Genomic DNA, 23,750 nt, shown 5'->3' with positions numbered 1-23,750 from the left:
GCTTCTCTCTAGAACCTGCCAGAGGCTGCTCCCAGAGCATCATGGGCGGATGCAGAAATGAGGGCCTGGACCTCCCCCTCCAGGTAGGCGGCCTCTTAGGCCGGAAGACTTTGGGGTGGCTATTTGTAGTCCAGTGTCCCTCTGCCCACCTGGGCCCTGCCACCTTTCCCCGGGTGCCAGTCCTGTGTCCTGCTTGCCTGTGTCCTGTGGAACCCAACTGGGGCAGGCTGGAAGGACCTGGCCCGTTTGTAAGGGAGTCGCAGGCGGGCGTGAAGGCCGAGGGGCCATCACCTGCCTTCCACGGGTCACTTGGGCACTGGCACGGGACACGGGTTAGAGCAGAGGAGCCAGAGAGACGGAGGAAGCAGGAGATGAAACCGATTTTGAACTAAGATCTGTTCGTACGAGAATCCACTTCCTGAATAAGATAGCCCTGGCATCTCCCTTTCTGGGAGCATCCGTGGAGACACCAGGGGGGTCCAGCGCCTGTCCCACTTTCCCCGTGCGGATTTCCCACCTGGGGGTCCTGTGAACAGGAGGCTCTCACGCGTCAGACCAGCAGGCTGCGGGGACTGCATTTTGCACAAGCTTCCAGGTGCCTACCGGGGGGCCATCGGGGCCACAGTCTCAGTAGCAAGGGTCTAATGGGCGACTTGAGAACCCAGTGCACGCCAGGTCGCTTCTGTCCGTCCCCGTGAAATCTTATTTCGAAATTTAACTTGTAAATTCTTTGAGGACGAGGTGGTACCTTTTTCTTCCCTGGAGTACCGAGTACACGGCAAACGCGTGTTAATCCACTAGCCCCTTGAAGGCAAGACGGTGTCGTTCGCAACGAGGCCAAGACTTGGCTTTGCCGACCTGCACTTTTCCTCTACAGATTGCATCCTGGTCAGCTCCAGTGCAGTTACCAGGGAAACACGTGCGACTCGGTGCAGTATTAAAGTCGCATTTCCGAGAACTAATAGGGATATTAGCAAATGGACCAGGAGAAATAAATGAACGAAATGCTAAGTATATTTTTGGTTTGAAGCAACCAACATCCAACACTTGTTTAGAGCTGGCCCATTCGTTCCAAGCACGAGTCCCGGACCCCTGTTTTCATGGACCACAAATGAGTTTCGCGACGGCCTCAAAATAACATTAGTAAGTGGCCAGCAGCTACGCTTGGCCGGGACCACAACAGGGATTTTCTGTCTCACAACACCAGCCGTTGTCAGAGAGAGAAAGCAAGGAGCAGAGTTCTGTTCTTAGGGTACGAGGTTCCCTCTCCCGAGAGATGGGATTTAGGGAAGGCATTTTCTCTTATCAGGGATTGAGGTGTAAAAACTTCTTGGAAAGATATAGTGCCTGCTAGGCATTAAAAAGTCATCCTGTGTCTTTATATTTTTATTTTTAATTTATTTAAAAAAATTTTTTAACGTTTATTTATTTTTGAGACAGAGAGAGACAGAGCATGAACGGGGCGAGGGGCAGAGAGAGAGGGAGACACAGAATCCGAAGCAGGCTCCAGGCTCCGAGCCGTCGGCACAGAGCCTGACGCGGGGCTCGAACTCACGGACTGCGAGATCATGACCTGAGCCGAAGTCGGACGCTCAACCGACTGAGCCACCCAGGAGCCCCTACATTTATTTATTTTTGAGAGACAGAGAGACAGCGTGAGCAGGGGAAGGGCAGAGAGAGAGAGGGAGACACAGAATCGGAGGCAGGCTCCAGGCTCTAAGCTGTCAGCACAGAGCCCGACATGGGGCTCGAACTCATGACCCCCAAATCCAGAGTCATAGGCTCTTTCGACTGAGCCAGCCAGCCGCCCCACGGAGCAGGACATGTTCAACAAAGAGCAGATCCTTGGGGAAAACATTTCAGTCACTCACCGTTCGGTGATTTATGTGGCTCAGCAAATGACAGAGAACAGGGGTGTCACGGCAAATCTGGCGTCGATGGACGTCAGCAAAGATTCTGGGTCTCCTGCTCAGTAATGGAGTGAGGCTCCCTGAGCGCCCAAGGTAGAGGAAGTGCCTGGTTTATTTGGGCCATTCGAATACGCATTAGCTCTGCAGGGAGAGCTACAGAATTACAGAGGCGCCTCGGTGGCTGGTGTCCCGCCCACTCACTCATCCTAGACAAAGGGCCACCCACTGGGCCGCTTCCCTGCCCTCTGCTCACTGCTCCTCTCCTTGGTGCAGACGTCCCGCCCCCCCCCCCCCCTCCAGTCTTCCAAGGCATTTCCTGCAGCACCAGGGCTCCACCCAGATGCCCCCCAATTTCCGTCTCCAGTCCATCTGTGCGCCACACTCCACGTCCCCCCCGCCCCCGGACCCCCCTCCTCTGCCACCCTCTCTGCACTCCATGGAGGCCCGTGGATCCCACCTTTAGTCTGGTGACTGGTCGCTCTGCCCATCTCCACGTCATCCTAGTCTAAGGCACCGTGACCCTCCTCGGGCCTACCGTAAAAACCCGAAGAGATCTCCGCACGTCCACACCTGCCCTCTGAGACCCACTTGTCAAGCATGAGTGGGCGAGCTTTCTAAAATGCAAATCTGGGGGCCCCTGGGTAGCTCAGTGGCTTAAGCATCTGACTCTTGATCTCGGCTCAGGTCTTGATCTCAGGGTTGTGGGATGGAACCCCAAGGTGGGCGCCGGGCTGGGTGTGGAGGCTGCTTAAAAATAAACAGACAAATAGCCAATCTGATGTGTCACCTTCGCATTTGCCGTGACAAGTTCAATGGCTCCCCATCTTTCGGAAGTCACAATCCAAGATCCTTAACATGCTTGCTATGGACTGAATGTTGATGTCCCTCCAAACTTTGTATGCTGAGGCCCTAATCCCCAGTGCGATGGTATTTGGGGAGATGAGGGTTAGATTAGGTCATGAGAGTGGCGCCCCCTCCTGATGGAACTGATGCCTTCATAGAAGGAGGGAGAGACCAGAGCTTCCTCTCTCCCCGCCTCCTGGGGACACTGGGAGGAGGGGACCGGCTTGGACGTCCAGCCTGCAGAGCTGCGTGATAGAAATTTCCGTGGCGTGAGCTGTGCAGGCGGTATTTGTTGCCAGAGCCCGTTCAAAGGTAACGGTGCAGTCACCTCCTTCCGACCTCCTGACCCCCTTCTCCCCCTTGTGCTGCACATACCAGCCGAACAAACTTAACACAACTTCTGTTTCAAATGTGCTGAGTGCCTTCCCACCTCCAGCCCTTCGCCCTTCCTGGAGCGCAGAGCCCGACGCGGGGCTCGAACTCGTGGATCCCAAGATCCTGACCTGAGCCGAAACCAGGAGTCAGACGCTTAACCCACTGAGCCACCACCCAGGTGCCCCTAACTTATTATGTCTTTTATGATTATCACTGTGGCCTTTATTCTAAAAACACGAGAAAGTTGTTGAAGGTTTTTAAGCAGAGGAGTGAGAGGCACGGATTTAAAAGGAACTCCGCACTGAAGAAAGAGAAGGCCCTCGGCAGCCAGGGCATGGAGAGGGGCTACAGGTGGGGAGGGACTGGAAGTACCCGCCAGGGGTGACACCGGCCGCTCTGGGATCACCTTCTCAAACCGTGGGGCTTATTGGCCCCCATGTCTGTCTCCCCTTGGGGCAGGTATGTCTCCGAATCGCCCCACTGCCCCTGCTGACCGGGTGGAGGCGTGGGGGTGGGGCTACTCCTCTGCGCCCCACGCACCTGCCTTGTGTCACCGCCCTGGCAGTGGTGGCCGGGCAGCTAGCTTTCTAGGGGCTGCCAGGAACGGAGCTGGGAAATGCCACGGGGAGAATGGAGGTCTGTGTGGACAACCAGGGAGCGTTATTAGGAACGTAGGCTGTTTTTCCGAAGGCGCGTCTCCTCTGTTCTCGTCTCAGACATGTTCCTCTTAAGCAATGACTGGAGTCTTTGGACTGGAGTCTTTCCTCTGGTCTGAGCACCCTGCCACCGCCCCCCCCTCCGTGCTCCCCTCTGCCCAGGCCTCCCCTGGCCCCCCACACTCTCCTCTGACCCCGGCCCCTTCTGCCATGAGCGCACAGACGACTATAGCAACAGACCTGCTTTTCTCTCTGCACAAAGCACCCTGGGGCCTCAGTCCTTAAGGAAGATTCGATGTTACTAGTTGTGTCAGGAGTTGCTACCATGTCTGGAGAAGTGGTTGAAATCAGCTCAAGAGAGAGAGTTTTAAAAGACCCATGAGGGGCACCTGGGTGGCTCAGACAGTTAAGCATCTGACTTCAGCTCAGGTCACGCTCTTGCAGTCTGTGAGTTCGAGCCCTGCGTCGGGCTCTGGGCTGATGGCTCAGAGCCTGGAGCCTGCTTCCAATTCTGTGTCTCCCTCTCTCTCTGCCCTTTCCCCGTTCATGCTCTGTCTCTCTCTGTCTCAAAAATAAACGTTAAAAAAATTAAAAAAAATTTTTTTAATAAAAAATAAATAAATAAAAGACCCGTGATTAGACATTAGGAGATCTTTCCCAGACTTGTGGGTTCTGCACTCTTTCTAAGCTGCTTCTAACTGCTCAGGGCTTAGAATTTCAACTTCAAGGGTCATTTCCTGCCTGGACACTTAAGAGTGTCGGACACATTCAATACTTTCTGCCAAGTGCTTTATGCAGTCTTAAGAGATGGGAGTGGGACATTTCAAAGGTTCTAAAGTATCTTCTTTCAACGTGCTTGGCATGCTGCCACCGGGGAAGGGTCCCCACACCCTTTCTGATGCTCCTGTCCTAAGAAGCCCTCTGGGAACCGAGCCAACGTCACCAAAGTCAGTGGGAACACGGGTGGGGGTTTGTGCACGGGGCCCCTTGGGGGCACGGCTCTGGGAAAGCAGCCTGGGAGACGAGGCCTTCTTGTGCGGACACTAGATGGCCCTTAGCGCTAGGCTTGGGGCCATTCAGAACAGTGAAAAACACAGCAGGTTTGTGTGGTTTTGCTACATCACCAAAAATGGCACTCGTGTACGTTGGGAGCCGAAACAAGAAGGCAGGGAGGGTGTCACCTCGCTCCCTCTTAGCTGGGCCCACGCACCCCAGGTGACTCTGCTTTTTCACTGTTCTGCGCAGGTCCTTCAGCGACCATGAAAACGTGTCCAAGCATTGATTCTGGGGCTACAAAGGAACTTATGAAGAATGAGGATCTAGGGCTGCGGTGTTTTCTTTAATCCTGGTAACAACCCTGCAAGGGAGGAGCTGTTATCTTATCGCCTTGATTTTCACACCTGAGAAAGCGAAAGGCTTGAGTTGCTGGTTCAAAATCCCGAAGTAACAAAATGGGGGAGCTGGGACTCTAGCACAGGCAGGCTGGCTTCAGAGCCTAGACTCAGTGTTGTAGGACCTCTTTTAAGGTTTGTACTTTCAATGAACTTTGTGCAGTATATTTCAGGAAACTAAGCTTGGCTCATGAGGCACAAGAAGTGAAAGATCCCAAACCACACTCTTAAACCTCCAGTGTTATTTTCCAAGTGAAATTTCTTACGCCCAGGTACAGGTCGAAACAAAGGAAGTTGCCCTTTTTAGGTCAAAAGTAGTTGGGCTTTCCCAGTTTTACATGGTTCAACCCCGTATCTCCTTGGAAAACTTTCTCTCCATTTCCGGAGATATTGGTTTATTTCCTCTTTTGGCATATGGAAAACTAAAGTTACTACACTTCAAATCGAAGTCTCTGAACAATGTACAGACATACCTTTTTATTGACTAGAAGTGTACAGATTTGTTATCTTTTTTTTTAATTTTTTTTTTTTTCAACGTTTTTTATTTATTTTTGGGACAGAGAGAGACAGAGCATGAACGGGGGAGGGGCAGAGAGAGAGGGAGACACAGAATCGGAAACAGGCTCCAGGCTCCGAGCCATCGGCCCAGAGCCCGACGCGGGGCTCGAACTCACGGACCGCGAGATCGTGACCTGGCTGAAGTCGGACGCTTAACCGACTGCGCCACCCAGGCGCCCCCAGATTTGTTATCTTACAGCAGACATTTATCATCTATTTTCCGATCTTTTAAAATTAAGGACAAAAAGATAAGATCTCACGCTTTGGTAGAAATAGGCCAAATAGAAGTATTTTCTGCCCCCCAAATACTGAGCATTGGACCGTTTTCTCAGAGCAGTATATGATCTGCTTTTTTAGGGGTCTAATAATACCTGTATTTATCTCATTGGGATTAGACAACATCTCTACTGAAGACAGTAGCATGGATAATAAAAGTCTTCAGGGGTCCGTCCACCTTTTAACTGTCAGCTCTTAGGAATCTGGGTGATGTAACAAAACAAAATAACAGACGCTTCCATTATGGTCTTGGCAAAGTGAAAAGCAAAAGCTATCCCTTGGTGACCTTAGGGTAGTATATTTGTGGAAAACTCCAAGATACCCTGAAATTCATGTTGTACGGGCAGCCCTCATTTTTAATCTCTCTTTAAAATATCCATGGTGGATAACAAGGAAAAAAAAAGCCACTTCCTCGTTTGCTGGAGTTCATTCACCCAGGACCAACCAGAGAACAGTAAACAGTTCTTCAGAGGTTCACAGTGTTTATGCAAAACCGGACAGATGGGTTGGATTATCTCTTGCTCTCCTGAGTAGGGTCTCGCTCTTTCAAATTCCTGGTTGGAAGATAAACTGAGTACGTGAGCACCTCTCACAAATAAAAAGGAAGAAGGCATCCTCCTGTTATTTCAACTGAGATGATCCGAAGTACATCTCTTCTCATTTAACCTTGAAAAGTAGGTGCTCCGTCCTGAGATGGGGCTGGGAGAGAGCTGAGCCCCAGCGCCACCTGGCGGTCAGCACACGGAACCGGGTGCCCCAAAGCCGGCCCTCCCTCCCTCCTTGACTCGTCCCAAGTGCAGATGTTTGGAGCACTTCACTCCTAGTAAGGAGACGTCCGCTTTGGAACTGAACCCCCGTCAGTATTCCCGAAATGGCCCTCAGTAGTCTCCTGGGGCCAGGCCTGAACATCACATTTGTTGCACGGGATGTTGGGGCCGCTGCACTTGATGTTGGTGTGCAGTGCCGGACGCTGGACTTAATAGTACTGGGTGTCGGGGCAGCAGCGCTAGACCCTGGGGCTGCAGTACCGGACGCTGGGGCTGTAGCGCTGGGGGACAGGCTGGCAGTACTAGATCTGGGGCTCCAAGACTGGACGTGGGGGTGTCGGGGCTGCAGTGCCGGGGCTCCGGTCTGGGGCACCCGCCGTGGGTCTGCGGTGCGGAGCGCCGACACCACGCGCGAGGACCCGCGTTCGCGGGTCTATTCGTCCTACAGCAACGGCTGTGCGTCCGCCGCGACCCGACGCCAGGTGAAGGGAGGCGGCGCCCGCCGCGGTCCGAGGGGGGTGGTCACCGCCACCGCCAGGCTGGCCCGCGGGAAGGGAAGGGGAGGGAAGCGACGGCCGCGACGCCCACGCCCGCCGCTCGCAGGCGCGGACCCCGACCCCGGCCAGACGGGCCCCGGCGCGCAGGTGCGCGCTGCTAGATAGCGGCGGGGGGCCGCGCGGGCGCGCCGGAAGCGGGCGGCCCGGACTTCCGGTCTCGTGGGGTTTCGGGTTCCGGCTTCCTGGTTCCGGGTTCCGGCAGGGCTCGGGGGGCCGGCAAGCGGGAGCCGCCGGGGCGGCGGCGGAGCAGGGCCATGGAGAAGCTGCGGCGGGTCCTGAGCGGCCAGGACGACGAGGAGCAGGGCCTCACCGCGCAGGTAGCGGGCTGGGCGGGGGGGGGGGCGTCCTGTGCGGGCCGCGTTGCGGAGGGACGACTCTGGGGAGCCTCCCCGGTTTTCGTGGCGTCTGCAGAGGCTCGCTGTGAGACCCACCCCACGCCCCGCTTTTGGCCTTCTGACCCTCGGGAGCCCCTCTGCTGCCCGTCTTCGCGCCCCCGGATCAGCCAGCCGCTCTCAGCCCAGCTCCGCTGGGTTTGCTGCGCTCGGCCTGGACCCTGAACCCGGCTGGGCAGCGCCAGCAGGTGGGCAGCGGCTTTGTCCTGCGAGCCGCAGCGAGCCCAGAGCTTACAGTCCCGTGCGTCCGCCGTGGAGGCGGACGAGGCGCTGGGAGTGCGTGTGTGCGTGTGTCTTTTGGGAGTAGGGACGCAGGAGAGGGGCGGGGAAGGTCGTTGAAAAAGCGAAATACGCGGAATTAGAAGTTGTCCGTTAGGGCATCGAGCCCCTGCCACAAGGTTAAACGTAAAACAAAAACATCCTTTGCTTCTGCGCTCTGAGCCGGGAGGCTTGATGAGGGTTACTTCCTCTGGCGAGAGGTTTAAAAATAGCAGTGGAGCAGGAACTGCTTTGTAAGTGTTTCTGTGGCGCGCATGCTGACAAGCCGTTACTGGCCTGTCCCGGGAGTGGGGCGCTTACAACCCATAGTGCTGCCCGAGGGTCGTTTGTTAGTCCCTTTCCATTCCCATCTCCCTTCCTTGTCGTGTTTCACTCAGCACTTCTTGTGGCCAGGGTTCTAGGCTAGTCTGTGGGGGCTCAGGGGCTGGCAGAGAAGCCTCGGCTCTCAGGGGACGCTGTGACCAGTTGGGCCAATCACAGTGGCAACACAAGAATCCACAAGCGGTAGGTAGTGTGAGAAATGCCACTAGGGCAGTAATGGCTCACCCAACTCATTGATGGAGCCACTCTTTTGTTCCCCACCGTATGCCCCACGTCTGTGCTATATAGTACAGGACCCAGAGCTGCGTGTGGTTTTTTACATTTGCATTAGTGAAAATTAAATACAGTTTGGAATTCTTTCTTAGTCACACGGGTCACATTTCAGGTGCTCGGGAGGCACACGTGTTAGTGGCTGCTGTACAGGACAGTACGTGAGTGGGACATCTCGTGGCGGAAAGTTCTGTTGTACTGAGCCGCTCTAAGCCTTGGGGACAGGGAGGTGATAGTGCCCCTTTTCTTGAGCCCACAGTCTAGAGGGGAGAGAGATGTTGAGAATAGTCCAGAAAAGGGGGAAGCTGACGATGCAGGCAAGAGAGGGGATCATTGCTGGGGTGCCGTCCAGGAGTGGTTGGGAAAATCCCAGGAGATGGGACGTGTGCACAAGAGAGGGGGCCGGCCTTGGCCAGCTCACGCAGGCTGGTGTGCGGGCGACGGGAGGAGAGCGGGGAGAGCGTGCGGCACAGCTCCAGGTGCTGCCTTCGGAGCGGGAGAGGATTCTCCCCCGACTCCTTAGCTGTCCACACTGAAACAGGAAATGAGGTTGCCAGGTGGAAGTTTGGAGGGGGTGAGCGTTGAAGTTCAAGGAGGTGCGAAGTGGTTGGTTAGAGAATAGGAAAACGAATGGAGGGGAGCAGCGTTGGGACTGTTCGCAGCACAGGGCCCCACCTGTGGGCAGTGGTCCTGAATTTGAAGCGGGAGTCACGTTCAGCAGCAGGAGGGCAGGGCAGGGCTGGCAGAGTTGGATTTCACCAGGGTTCACATTTTGCCCAGTGAATGCGTCAGAGGGACAGAGGGCCGAGTGATTATAGGAGGGCAGCCAGGGTGGGGGCGGGGGGTGCTGGAGGGCAGGGGCTGGTGATCGGAAGGAGGACGCTTGAAACCGAGGTCACGGAGATTGTCGACACGTGGTGCATTTATTGCCAGAGAGAAGGGGCTTGGTTGACGTAAGGTGCAGAATTCGACCTTTGGAGGAGAGACACTCGAGAAACCAAGAGTCTTAGAGTTTGGAAGCTGGCTTACCGCGGTGACGAAGTCACCAGGAGTTCAGACAGGAGTGGGGGGATGGTAGTAAGCCCCGTGCAGAGTCCGTACGAGAACAAGAGGTGTGATGGGGCAGTGATGGGGGTGGCCCAGGGGATGGTAGTGACAACAGTGAGAAGCAGCAGCCGGTGGCCTGGCGTGATGTCAGGGTCTTGGAGGAGGCGTTTCTGGGGCTGAGGAAGGGAGGAGAGTGGCAGTGAACCCCCTAGAAATCAGGACCGGCGGGGGGGTTCTTGAGAAGATGGGGCCCCCCTTGGCGAGTGCAGGCAGCGGGGAATGGGGCGGGGAGGATGCCAGGAACTGCTGCTGGTACCCGGGTGGTGTCCCTTGAGTGTGGCCGGCCGGACACGCAGGAGCCGGAGTTGGAGGGCTTGATGGAATTGGCTCAGGGCAGACTGGGGAGGTGGCCAGACAGCGGAGGAGGGATCTGAGATCTGGGACTGCCCCATCGTCCTGCTGAGGGTGGAGAGGGTGGAGGCCAGAGTTCGAGGCACGTCCCCAGAGGCCTTCAGCAGGACCACCCGCTCTGGCTGCTGCCCTCCTTGCCCTCCAGCCTGGGAGCTGCCTGATTTCCCCTGCAGCACATCCCGCCCCTGCTGTTCTGTTCGCTGGGCATTTGCTTGTTTGAAGTCACCTCCCCCCCCCCCCCCCCAGTCTCCCACCCCCAGTAGCCGCCCCCAGTAGCCGGCCACGTGAGAGGGCACTTCCTGCCTTGGAGCACTTTCTGCGATAGAAGCAGCAGGAGGCTGGAACCCAGGAAGGGCTGGTTTCCCTCTGGGCCATTCCCCCAGGGAGTCGGCCCTGCCCGGGGCTCCACTCACTGTCAGGGGAGCAGCACACAAAGGGCTCGCGGGAGCCTGATGTCAGGGAGCAGATGTGGGGCGCAGGTGCAGGGAGGGCGAGACCCTGAGCGGCCCGTGGAGCTGGCACCCGGGAGCACTCCGTAGGTATTTGCTGAATGGATGAGCAGAGGCCGGAGGGAATCAGGCGAGCTTTTTCTTCAAGACGGGAGAGGCCCAATCACGGGGACAGGTGGAGAGACATGGTCTCAGGGAGAGAACTCGGGGCGCTCTTGGGGGTGCGGAGCTGACAGTGCAGGTTCCCAGAGAAGGTGGAGGGCTGGGCTCTAGGGCAGGGCGCACCGACCTCCGTGGTGATCCGAGGGAAAGGAGAGAGGTTCTCGAGGTCGGCGCGGTGGTTCGGCGGCAAACGGTGGAGGGAGGGCGCGTTGATGGTTTCCGTTTCGTGTGAAAGACGGGGAGCTGCCCGCCAGAAGTGTCAGGGCAAGACTGGAGGTTTGAGCAGTCAGCGGGCCACGGAGCCAGAGGCAGACAGACGTCGCTGTGTCACGTCAGGCTGCCGGGCAGGCAGGGCCCGCCGGAAGGTGCCGATGACCTGAGCACCTGGCTGTGAGCCCCCCGTCCTGCCGTCGGACCGCCCAGAGGAGAGGACGGCAGGCTGGAGTCGCGGTGGGATTTTGCCAGATGGGTGCGGCGGAAGGGGGATTGCAGAGGCCCTCCTGAGTCGGCGTGGCGTGGGAGTTCCGCAGAACAGAAGGGAGGAGGACCGGGGGGGGGGGGGGGGGCTGGCTAAGGGGACCCAGAGGCCGCGGTGCAGCCGGGACACGAGCAGTTGTATCAGCGTGGCCACCGTCGGGGCCGGACGTCGGGGGCCGGGAGCTGCCGCTTGAAGTTTGGACGTGGGCTGATTCCGGGCGGTGAGAGTGGCCTGGCTCACTGAGTGCACTGGAGGGCAAAGGTCACGGGGACTAGGGGGCGAGGCGCAGGGAGGCCGGGCCGTCCGTGTGGATGCCGAAAGCATCCAACACTCTGCCGGGATGCAGGGTGGGACCTGTGACCAGGGGTCCCCCGAGTGGGAGAGGATGACCAGAGAGCAGTAGGTGACGGGAGTGGGGAGGGCAGGGGTGGCCGTTGACGCGTGAGCCTGCCAGTCAGGGGAGGCGCAGGGCGCCCGGGAAGGTGGGGTGACGATCCCACTCAGGAGAGTCGCTGGACACCTATTGCCTGTGTTCGCCGTCGGCTCACCTTCGGCTCTTTACGCTGAGCTCAAGACCGGTCTTTGCTCGCGGGTTGAGTATTCCGTATTTACGAATAGAAATAACTCGTTTGGGTTTCGGTTTTAAGATCACCCCATGGAAATGGTAATAGGGGGAGACGCCTCCTGTGGTGCAAATAGCTGAGCCGACAGGAGAGCAACAGTGGGGTGATTTAAACTTGTAGAAGAAAGTGCAGACGACACGCGCCCGCGTCGCGGTGTCCTCACCCTGACCGTTCGGCCCCTGCCCTGCACGTGTCGCGGGCCGCCTCCCGTGTCGTGCTCCACCTCTGGGCTTTGTTGTGCTCTGTGTAGCAGGGACACTGTTGGCGGGCGCCCTTCTGGTCCCGTGAGGTTCGGATGTTTTCACGGGCCGGTCTAGCCTTCACGTACAGTGGAGCGATTCTGTACACGGGGGACGTTGCTGGAAGCAAGAGTGGGAATTAAAGCAAATTTTTGAAAAAACATTTCTTAAATGTGTTAAAAAGTGATGTGTGTTACATTTACAATCTTTATTTAGTTATTTTTATCTACTTTTCATGCTGCATGAGGACTCCCAGACTAACCTGTCGAGGTAAGGAATGTAGCCAAAGGTATTTTGAGCTTTCGCATATAAAATTTTCTGGTTTTGCTTCATTATTCTCGAGAATACATACTAAGTGTGTCTCATTTTTGAGTATATACGGTAAAGGAAGTCAGAAATGACATGTCGATACATGAGTTCTCAAGATCTGTTTCTAGTTTCTTGAGGCAGCCGCTTTTGTCCCGCCCCAGCCTCACTGGGACAGAAGTTGCAAGAGTGTGTTGCCCGCTCCCCCCCCCCCCCATCAGTGTGTCAGGAGCAGGGTCACTGCCGCTCTCTTCCCTCACCGTTTGGTCAGAATTTACACAGCATACAGGAATGCTCTTGCTCTAGCATAAATGATCTTTCCAGTAACGTGTTTTTAATAATGGGTGAGGGGGTACCTAGGACTTTCCTGAGTTGGTTTTAAGTGAACTTTTATAACACATGGAAATGATCACCCCTGCCGGCTGCCCAGGTCCCCGTCGCGGGGCGGGTGTACCCATCTCCCAGCGGCTCACCCTGGAGGTCCTGCAGTCACCCCACTTTGCCCACAGCCAGGGACCGGCTGACGGGAGGTGGGTTCCGGAAGGCTGGCCCCCTGCCTCGAGGCAGAAGTGACACTGAGGTGCGGGGTGACGCTGTAGGCCGGGGCTGAACTCCAGCCGGCGCCACATCAGGTCCCCCTTCCCCGTCCAGCCCCCCGACTTTCTACGGGGTTTCTCCTGAGAGCAGTTCGTGTACCAGATCCCTGTCTCAGGCTCTGCCTCAGGGAGCCTGCCGTATGTGACCTCCGGCGGGGATGCGGGGAGGCGGTGAGCCCTGCGTGCCGGGACCGTCTCCGCATCATCGGTCCACAGTCCGCTTGTCTTGTTTCTTTAAGCCCTGAGTATTTTATAACACGCATCATACGCTGTGTCCACTGGTCCACGTCCGGTGCGCCTGGCGTCCCGCCCAGGTAAGGCCCTGGAGAACCGGGAGCCCAGGGCTGCTGTCACAGCTGCTCTCACACCTGGGCAGGGCTCTCGGCTTCTCAGGACCATGTGAGTCCCAGGTCATGTTCACATCCCCCTTGGCAGCCGTGGACTGTGGCTCTTCGCCAAGTCCCGACCATGTGCAGCATAAGACCGATTCCCCGTACGGGTTAAAATGAAACTTGGCCATAATTCAGCATGAAGAATCAGACTGGTTCATGGCAGGTTAAGAACGTGATCTGATCTCCCTTCCTCTTTAAGGTCCTGGATGCCTCGTCCCTTAGTTTCAACACCAGGTTGAAGTGGTTTGCGATCTGCTTCGTGTGCGGCATTTTCTTCTCTATCCTTGTGAGTTAAAGCTTCGTGTTGTCCGATCGCTTTTACTTTTTGTCAGACCGATGACCCTGGGTAGTGGCAGCGAGCAGCCTGTAGTCGATCGCAGTGAGTCTGTTTCCACGGGATGTATGTCGCCTGAAATAGGGGCGAGGAGATCAGGACGGGGAGGTGTTCACATTTCATGGGGTTTAGGGGCTGTGAAAATAATTTAAAAAAAAAAATTTTTTTTTAATGTTGATTTATTTTTGAGACAGAGAGAGACAGAGCATGAACGGGGGAGGGGCAGAGAGCGAGGGAGACACAGAATCCCAAACAGGCTCCGGGCTGTCAGCACAGAGCCCGACACGGGGTTTGAACTCACAAACTGTGACACCATGACCTGAGTTGAAGGTGGACGCTCAACCGACTGAGCCCCCCAGGCGCCCCGAAAATCATTTTTTTTTAAAGAAAACCCCATGTGTGTAAAGAGCTGCAGGGTCAGGAATCGAGATGCCTTAACTACTTTGTTTAACTTGCCGTTTACGGGGCCTGTTGACGTAAGAGTGAGGTTGACTCACGTGCGCAGTGGAGGTTGTGTTACCGCTAAGTTGTGCGCACCGACCCGCAAAACAGGCAGAAGGCTCAGAGTCGATGACAAGGAAAGTTAACTGCCTTTTTAGAACTACAAAAAGTCTGCATTGGCGCATTTATACTTAAACTGCATATTATGTAATGATCGTCCGTAGCGCGTTTGTGTTTCAAGCTGTCACGGTGGTGTCATGATTTTAAAATCTGTCTTAACTCAGGGAACTGGATTACTGTGGCTTCCCGGGGGCATCAAGCTTTTCGCAGTGTTTTACACGCTCGGAAACATCGCTGCGCTGGCCAGGTACGTGTAGAAGCCGGGCTCTTCGGGTCGTTTGGGTTGCTGTTGCCATCGCAGTCTTCCTTCCCGGTGAGCGCTTCGTGCTAGGGTCTGCTTCTGTAGCTGCACAGTTGATGTTCGCTCAGGAAACGTTTATCGTTCCCTGCCGTGGGCCAGCGGCGCGGCGGAGTGGGGCGGGCAGGGGGAGCCGGCATTTGGGGCACTTGCCGGGTGTTTCTCTCCGTTACCCCAGTGTGCGATCCTTGGAGCTGGGTGAGTCCCTGCCCCGGGGGTGTGCCCAGTGAGGTGACCAGGCGCACTTCCCACCAGACCGTCCTCCGGAGCCCCGCTCCCTGCTTGTGAAGCCGCGTCTTAGTGAGAGAAAGGACCGGCCCTCCAGCCGACCAGCCCGAAGAGCCGGCCTTGATGGTGGCGAGCACCAGCGAGCCCAGTGGCATTTCCGATCGGGCTTTCGCACATTCCTGTCTGAGGACCTTTGGTGCATGTTTGGGTGTTTGGATGTCTGTTGAAGTAGGTGTCAGAGGCAGGAGTTAGCTTTCCCAGGTGACCTTCTGTCTCCTCCGGAACTTTCTGGATCAGAGGTAGTCACGTGAAGCTGTGTGAGCTGAGACCAAGCTCAGCCCGCTTTCCTGGGCCTGTGCCTGCAGGCCTTCCCTTCCAGGCTCCGGTCTGAGCAGAGCCCAGCTCAGCACGTGCATGTGTGGCCGCTGTCGGGGGCTTTAAACGGACCGGTGTCCGGAGGGCGTCGTTCATCGCTCTGGCCCGTCACGGGCGGAAATGAGGAAGGGTAGTGACTGAGTTGGCGCAGATTGGACGCAGATCACCTGTGAGTTCAGGATCCCTCCGACCGCCAGCAATTTGTAAAAAGGCATTTATGTGTGTCATGGGAAACTAGATTAAAGTTTCCTTTTGGGGCGCCCGGCTGGCTCAGTCCGTAGAGCATGTGACTCTTGATCTCGGAGTCATGAGTTCACGCCCCACGTGGGGCCTAGAGCTTACTTAAATAAACAAGTCTAAAAAAAAAAAAAAAAGGTTTCCTTTTAATATTAAAGAAAAATATAAGTGATTTAGTGAGAAATTTTTATTCGTAAACCAGCACGGGATGTCTTTTCTTGAAAGCATTTTTGTTTATATGGCCAGACAAATTACAGATTCATCTCTGCTCCTGTTTGTTTCAAATAGTACGTGCTTTTTAATGGGACCCATGAAGCAGCTGAAGAAAATGTTTGAAACGACAAGATTGCTTGCAACAGTTATTATGCTTGTAAGTACACACTGACAGTTCAAGCCTTGGGACGTGTCTCGCGTTACTGCTCTGCAGATGGCTGCCCGCCCTTCTGTCTGTCCTGTTCTGTTTCTTCGCTGCCCGTATGTCACCCTCACGTCCTTAAGCCTGTGTGTCTGCAGGAGGTAGATGGTACAGCATCGCCTCAATTGGCCGACTCGCGAAATCCCGCCTCCTGTTGCACGTGCCTGGCGTCGGAGCTCCGTGGGTTCAAAGCGGAGCTTGGAGGTGCTTGAACGCTGTTTCCAAGCCCCGCGGAGCACCTCTAACCGGATGCGTGTGCTCTCGGGGAGGTGGGGCTGGAGTACGGGTCTCCTCCGGGGCCACTGGAGTCCTCTCGGGGACGCTGGGCTCAACTGACGTAGCCGGCCGTCTGGCTTTGGCGCCTTCCCGTGTCACCGTTTGTACTCCCAACAGCGTGGCTTCTGTGGCTGGACCTGTGAGTGTGCCGGATCCCTGTCACCGGACTGTGCACGGCTGCCAGGTCGTCACCCTGACACCTGGCGTTCTCTTTGTGAACCGGGCGAGGGGCGGGTAACCGTTTTCACGCCGCACATTTTGGGTTCTCGGCTGACGTTTTGGGGTCCCGGGCCGAGGAACTCGAGTGTCCCCACGTGCACTGAGCCCCCGGCTCCCAGCGTGTTCGTCTGTGTCTCTGGCAGGTTCCTCTTGCCTCTTTAACGCACGTTGTGGAGCGTAAGGTCATCGTATCGGCCGGTTTGTCCTTGTAACCACTGCTAAGCTTCTGGACGCAGCTCATTCTCAACCATAATGTGTGTCTCCTCCCACCTCGTTACCAGAGGGAACACCTGTTTTAGACTAACTTCTCGTTCGTGTCCTTTTTCACTGTCGTCATAGTTTAGTACCGTATTTCTGATTTTTCCAGTTAGAATTTCGTGTATTAGCATGTACAGCGATACATTAACACTCAACTTTGTCTGGGTTACTGGAAAGTTATCTCATGCTGTTAGACCGTGAGAAGTTTATATTTCACTAGGATTTTTTGGAGACTGGCTTTGCGTAGAGTCTCCTGGAACCCGTCTTAGTCGTGTATAAGCATCAAGTCGAGAAGGCTGTGCAAACATTTAGAAATGTAGACCGTTTTCCAGAAGAGACCATTAAGTATTTATATGACACAACTTCGGTGATGACTCCGGTCAGCATGTCCACCTGACTGTTCTGTGTGGTCTCATTTGCTGCTCACGTAAGATTTTGCCTGATAATGACCGTGCGCACATACGGCCACTCACGTGGCGTCTCCTCAGTGCCAGCCCCCACCTCAAGCACGTCACAGACCAGTTCTGCTTCGTTCGTTGCCGGAGCCCTTCAGAGCATGTGGGTAGACACCGTCCTCATTTTCAAGAGAAGATAACTGGAGTCTGGACCGAATGACTGATTTAACACTTGTAGCGTCAAAGCCTAGGGCTCTCTGTCCGCCAGCCTCCTGCTTGTCACTGTTGCTGTCACCTGCCCCTTGGGGGACCCAGGGATGTGGAGTGGTGCTGTCATCTTCTGCATGGAAATCATTACAGTAGATTCCTTCCGTTAAGTAAAGTAGATTTAAGTAAAGTCGAATTACTGGGCGTCCCCAGTCGTACTACGCTCTCTGTTGGCGATATTCTGTTACTAGACACTGACACAAGCACGCGTAAGAACGGCTGTTGTCTGGGACTAAGAGGGTGGGTGTCATGACGAGCACGGAGTCATGTGTAGAAGGGTTGAGTCCCTCCGTTGTACACCTGAAACTAACAGAACGCTAGATGTTAATTGTACAAGAATTAGAAAAATTGAAGATCAAATTAAAAGAACAGCTGATATCACTAAACCATTCCTCAAGCATCCTTTCCGTTGATTTGATCAACGGATTGTTCACTAGGAGCTTCCAGTTCGCCTGGGAACACTGCAGTCACGGACTCGAGGGGAGGATGAACTTGGCTCGCAGTGTGGAATGCGGCTAGACTTGGCCGCGGCTCTGATCTTGTCCCGTAGTTTTATTATGCGTGCAAACGATGCAGATTAGTTTATGACTTTTTTTAAGGTTTTGAAAGGACTCACATTTGCAATTTTTTCTTTCCTTTCCTATAGCTGTGTTTCATACTTACGCTGTGCGCTGCTCTTTGGGTAAGTATGTCAGCTGCGCCTGCTTTCTGCTAACTGGCCCCTCACCGTCATGCTCACCCTGCTGTCCCGAAGGAGCTCAAAGTCTGGCTTCTTGAAGCCCACAGAGGTTGGGTGTCCCTAACATTGTGTATCGTGACATGAGCTTAGTGCCTACACTCGCGATGAACCCCGCCATCCAACACAGGCGGGCTCCTGCTTGCCTCTGGAGCACACTGACCCGACCCTGACGGCTCCTGGGCTCCCAGGGGCTCCTGCTGGGGTCTGTCTGCTCTCGTCTGCGGTGCTCACGAGCCGGGCCATCCTCTCCCCTACGGCAGAGAGGAGGCCGCTGATGAGGGAGTGCGTTTCGAGTCGCAAGATGTCAAAACTAATACGAAAGGGCAAGAAAACAAACCAAAACAAATTAGCAAAAGGGGGCGCCTGGCCGGCCTGGTCGGAAGACCGTGCGACTTGATCTTGGGGTTGTGACTTTGAGCCTCATGTTGGGTGCAGAGGTTACTTTAATTAATTAATTTTTAAGAAGATGTAAAATCGCTTAAAAAAAAAAGGCGGGCGGGCAAAAGAACTTCAATATACCTGTTACTGTTAAGGTGAACAGCTCTTCATTAGCCTGAAGTTCAGCACACTTTCCAGTGCTCCTGAGTCTTTATTCCCTTTATTTATTTGCCGCCCCCCCCACCCCCCATCTACTTAGGGATTTGAGGTGGTTCGTGAGCTATCAAGAAAACTACACATTTAAAAAAAAACAAACAAACAGTAGCATATATGTTCTAGAAATATTCTGTGTCAAAATGGACTGAGCTTTAATTGTGTGACAATTCTCACACCTCATTTCTCAATGATGACTGAAAGAATATTCTTTAGTTTTTTTCATGTTTGTTTATTTTTGAGCGAGAGAGCGTGAGCACGAGCGGGGGTGGGGCAGAGAGGAAGACACAGAATCCAAAGCAGGCTCTAGGCTCTGAGCTGTCAGCACAGAGCCTGACTCAGGGCTCGAACCCACAAACCGTGAGATCATGACCTGAGCCGAAGTCAGAGGCTTAACCGACTGAGCCATCCGGGCGCCCCTAAAAGAATGTTCTTAAACAGTATTTGCATATCTGCATGGAACATTGAGTTTTGGCCTTGGTCTAACAGCCTATTTATTTATAGGCAGTAAGTTAAAATGAATAAAGAAGTAAGCAAAAATAGAAATGGACAAGGAATTCTAAAAATAGGCCATTTTAAAACCGAAACTGTTAATTTTACGTTATTCTAGAAAATCACGATAAAATGCCGTTTTTCTTCAAAAAGTAACTCCAGGAGCAAGAGAGAAAGGAGTAAAGGGTGCACATCCCACCCAGGACAGAGATCGGATAGCTCCGTGGGGTTTTCAGGGTTGATTTTAGTACAGGTGGCGTCGACTTGGGGAGCTGGCGGGAGAGCACTGGCGCGTGCAGCCTCGCGCGGTTACTTCGGGGACACTCCCTCGGTGCCCTGTATTCCCAGCGTCTAAATTGATACGGAGACTTTAGAAAGGAAAGACGCTTCATGGAGATGTAAATTTCGGATCTACCGAGTCTCAAATTTGTCACGGTAAAACTTAACAACGTAAATGAAGCTGTCTGCATTTTCGAAGGGGAGGAATTGAAACCTGTTTGAGGAAAATAGTTTTGAAGAGTCCTAACTGTTTGTCTGTTTTTGCTGTTGTTAGTGGCACAAGAAGGGCCTGGCCTTGTTGTTCTGCATATTGCAGTTCTTGTCGATGACCTGGTAAGTCTTGCGTAGGCTGCTGAGAAACTTCAAATGCCCTAAGTCTCGATAAGCATTTTCTTATGGAGCCTTTGAGCCTGGGAACGTCTAGCCTTTCGTGTGATGGTTCGAAGCATGTGCCCTGGAGGGGACGGGCCTCCTGAGAGGTCAGATGAGTGCGATTTGCAGTGTCCCGTGGGACCCACACGTCGCTCGGTGGCGACTGGGGAGGGGTGGGGTCACGCCAGTGGGGGGTGGGGTGCTGTTGCACAATGATGCCCTTCCTTCTCCTTCGTATGAGAAAGAGAAACGACAGCACATGTAGGGAATACCAGATGGACGCGTACAAGCGAGGCCATGTCAGGGAGAAGCCCGGGAGAATACTGGCTCTTTGCTCCGTGTTGCCTGATAGTTACAAGGGAGAATTCCCTCTGCCGAACGTGGCCCTGTGATATCTGGCACGTCCCATCTGAATCGTCAGTGAATACAGTTGACCTTCGGCACGAGGGGCACCAACCCCCACCGTCGGAAATCTGTGTATGACCTTTGCCCCAGAACTTAACTACCAAGAGCCTACTGTTGAAGCTTTGCCAGTTACAGAAACAGTCGATTAATATGCATTTTCTGTATGTGTCCTGTAGTGTGGTCTTACGATTATACCTATTCCTTAATTCTTTTTGGTATTCCTTGGCCGCGGGCTTCATCTGCCAGGTTTTTTCAAAATGGTGCAGATCTCCAGCCAAAAAATTTCCCGGTTGTATTTATTGGGGGAAAAAAAAATCCACATTTAAGTGGACCCAATGAGTTCAAACCCACGTGGTTCCACAGAGTCAGCTGCCCACAGTTGCAAATCCCGCTTCTCGGCCTTCCCGCTGCCTGTGGTGACCTGTCCCTCCGAGTATTCGGCCTCGCCCTTCCCTCCCGGCCACATGCTCCCCCCCCCCCCCAAGCCTCTTTAGGGTCTGGGCTGCGGCCAGTTCCCCCGCGGTGAGTGTGTGATCGGGTTGGTTGCGCCCCTCCTCACACGCCTCTGCGTTTGTCACAGATCCAGTATCTGTCAGAGGGTTTTCCTTCTTCAGAGCTGAGTTCGTGCGCTCCCTGCAGGGGTCGGGCCACCCTGCCCGGGCTCGTGGCCTTCAGCCTCTCCGACGTCGCCCCTGCGAGATCAGTCTTTCCTTGCGCCCTGTTCCCCTCCGCTGGTCGCGGCCTCGACGGGTGTTACCTGCGCTTCTCTATGCGTGGTTTCACTCTCGTTCGGGGAACCGTGGGAAGATGTAAATCCCGTGCCTTGGCCTTTTTCTGTAAGAGGTTGCACTTTGTGGCATCATCCGTACGTGATGGTTGATGTATCCCTGAAGGGGAATGCCGTTTGTTCTCGCTTTACTCTTTTGATCGAAAAGACTTAAAAGGGTGACCTTCTTACCGGAACAGGCCCAGACTGTAGCGGGCGGTCGAGTCCCACAGATGGCTCCTGAAAACACAGAACTTCTTGTTCGGGAGGCGGGGGGCGGGGAGCAATCATTTGCCCGTTTAACGAGTTCCCGGCTGAAGCTGCTGTTACTGGTCTGGGGCTGTGTTTTGAGGGTTACTGCACAGCATCGCGCGGCTTTGTTACGGTGTTGGAGTGTGGCCCCTCGGCACGAAGAAGAGCGGCGGGTGTCTGGATCGTCTCAGCATCTTTGAATTTTTCTTGCAGGTACAGCCTGTCGTACATCCCGTATGCAAGGTGAGACTGTTCAAATTCCATCTTGTCGTTTCTGGTCCTCTGCTGATCTTGACACAGTTACGTGAATTTTAGGATATGCACATTCAAATATGATGTAAAAAGCTGTTTTTCGTAGACTTTCTCTCCGCATGCCCCGCCCCCCATTTACTTTATTTACTTTTTAGATAAGATCAATAGAAGTTTGCCGTATAAAGCAAAACCATTCAGAACATGTGTAGCAACCAGGTTGGAACCTCCTGTTTTTACCAATTAAACATTTACAGTTAGGAAATTTTGACGAGAGATTCCTGATCCTTCCCTGACTGCAAATACTCGGTAAATGGGATGGACAGACACCAGTAAAACAAAATTCCACATTAAAAAAAAAAAACAAAAAAACAGGAAGTTAGAAACTGAGGTCTGACACATCAGTGTTTGTTTGAAGCCAGTAGAAACATATTTATTTTATGTGTCAAGAGTAACTACCATTTTCTTGCATTTTTTTCAGAGAAATGTACTAATTTAGTTGTGGAGGGAAAAACCTAATTATAACCTTAAACCTGACCGGTTCAGAAAAGTACTCTGTTGAGGCACAACTTTGCTTCTGGGTGAAATTTGGGAACAGGTTACATATGAAAAACAGCAAACTCGTATGCCTAATGTGAACAATGAAGGAAACTGTAGAAATACGATTTTTATTCATCTCAAATGGATGATTCTTTCTGATGAGTGCCTATACGGGGTCAACCCAGGTGGGTAGGCTGTCCAGCAGGGGGACCATAGGTAGCTCGCCTGTCCTCGGGGCCGCAGCTGGGAGATGTCGTGCCGTTTCTCAGCAAGAGGACAGGTCACCTAGAAGCGATATCTGCCCCTGAAAGACTGAGTTCAAAGCCATGGCCAGGCTACTAGAAAGTGCTTAACCCTCTGCCTTTGAGGGCAGCATATAGAATCTGCTCACACAGCTCTAGTCCCCTGGTGAGTGCTTTCCTTAATTTTTTATTTAGTAAGGTTTTTTTAAAAAAATCTCTACACCCAACGTGGGGCTCAAGTTCCTAACCCCGAGGTCCAAAGTCTCATGTTCTTCTGACTGAGCCAGCCAGGCGCCCTGACTGGTGCATGCTTTTAACAATCCGTATACAAATAGTAATTTTAAATGCATAAAAGCATCAAGTAATAGTTTAAACAAACTGTTTTGGAAAGAAAATGTGAAAGGTGAAGTCTTGTGAATTTTATTTTTTTTGAATTCTGAGGATTCGTCATAAACGTTTTGCTTTTTAAAATCCAGTTCATTGTTTTAAAACTTGGTTCTTTTGTTAGGTTATTTTTGGTATTTATGTTTATTTCTTTACATCAAGATTAGCATGTGTGCTGGAAAAGATTTCCTAAAATAAATGCCATTTCAGACGTTAAAACATTATTTTGAAATTTCAGTTCCTGATTTCAAGTGATACTCAGCAGAGTTTTAGTTAGAAAATGTTTTGATGGCTTCACTGAGTTCTCTTGTAAAACGTCCTCACATGTCTGTCTCTTGGTGGAAATGTTTTGTCCACGTTTGCTCCTGAGGCAGGTTATTATATTGTTTTTCCTTTCTCCCCCCCCCCCCCCAACCAGGGATGCAGTAATTAAATGCTGCTCTTCTCTCTTAAGTTGAAAATGAGAAATTCTTTGAAAAGAGCATTGGAAGGACTGATGTTGTGTTTTTGGTGAAGTACGCCTTTCCCGATGCAGTAATCACTCCCCCTACAGCTGCCGTGACCGTCGTGACCATTTTGTGTGCTGGCGGAAAGGCCACGCTTGATTAAACTGTTAAACACTCGTAACGTGAAATTCATGTTGTGTCGTTAACATGCTCTCCCCGCAGATTAGGAGCTTTTAATCTCTGCCAATTGTAAATGATTTTTTCCCTGGTTTCTTAACCTTTCCTAAGCAGCATCTAAGATGTGAATATTTAAGACTGTGCCGCAAGCTCTTTTAAAAATGTCTGGTTTTAAAGTATCTTTTTTTTAAAAAACACCTTAAATGTGAAAGTTTTTACTTTAAGCTAAACATTGCTTATCATATGTAATAAAATAATATATAAATCTCGACAATTTTGAAATAAATCCACACTTGGACAAAGAATATTTTCTGGATCAAATTTATAACGTTTTAGGTGGGGGGCACACTGATTGAGTTCTGGCACGACAGAGTGTTTCTGTAGACAAATGAATGAGAGACAGTCTCTGTCCTAACAATGCTGTGAACATTTGCACAGGATCACAGGACTGTGATGGTGACGGCAGGGAAAAGGGTGTCATCCAGACCGAAAAACACACCAGAAAGTTGAGGAGGAGGGTGGGGCGTGGGGGACGGTTCCAGAGGTGCGAGGAGTGTCCACGGGGCAAGTCCGGTAGGTGAGGGTAGGTGAGGCAGCCCCAGGAGGAAGCTGCTTTCACCCCTGCGCTGGAAGAATGGTTGGGGGTGGGTGGGTG

General features: G+C 53.2%; 1 protein-coding gene across 1 annotated transcript; it reads left to right on the top strand.

The window, feature by feature from the left end:
• Nucleotides 1-7,505: 7,505 nt before the first annotated feature.
• Nucleotides 7,506-23,400, top strand: SFT2D1 (SFT2 domain containing 1). Its single transcript, XM_060617069.3, has 8 exons — nt 7,506-7,650; nt 13,498-13,584; nt 14,358-14,440; nt 15,620-15,701; nt 17,808-17,843; nt 19,537-19,595; nt 21,271-21,300; nt 22,891-23,400. Exons 1-8 carry the CDS (start codon nt 7,588-7,590, stop codon nt 22,928-22,930), a joined length of 480 nt encoding a protein of 159 aa, XP_060473052.1. The 5' UTR covers nt 7,506-7,587; the 3' UTR covers nt 22,931-23,400.
• The last annotated feature ends 350 nt before the right edge of the window (nt 23,401-23,750 follow it).

Source organism: Panthera onca, chromosome B2 (genome assembly GCF_046562875.1).
Source record: "Panthera onca isolate mPanOnc1 chromosome B2, mPanOnc1 haplotype 2, whole genome shotgun sequence".
Classification (NCBI taxonomy): domain Eukaryota; kingdom Metazoa; phylum Chordata; class Mammalia; order Carnivora; family Felidae; genus Panthera; species Panthera onca.
This window is presented reverse-complemented; position numbering and strand designations above follow the sequence as displayed.

What these genes read in the sequence shown, in the direction of transcription:
- SFT2D1 (XM_060617069.3), top strand. Translation starts at nt 7,588, where the DNA reads ATGGAGAAGCTGCGGCGGGTCCTGAGCGGCCAGGACGACGAGGAGCAG. An exon ending in GCATTTTCTTCTCTATCCTT is followed by an intron (nt 13,585 to 14,357) that starts GTGAGTTAAAGC and finishes GTCTTAACTCAG; the next exon opens with GGAACTGGATTACTGTGGCT. An exon ending in CGCTGTGCGCTGCTCTTTGG is followed by an intron (nt 17,844 to 19,536) that starts GTAAGTATGTCA and finishes TGCTGTTGTTAG; the next exon opens with TGGCACAAGAAGGGCCTGGC.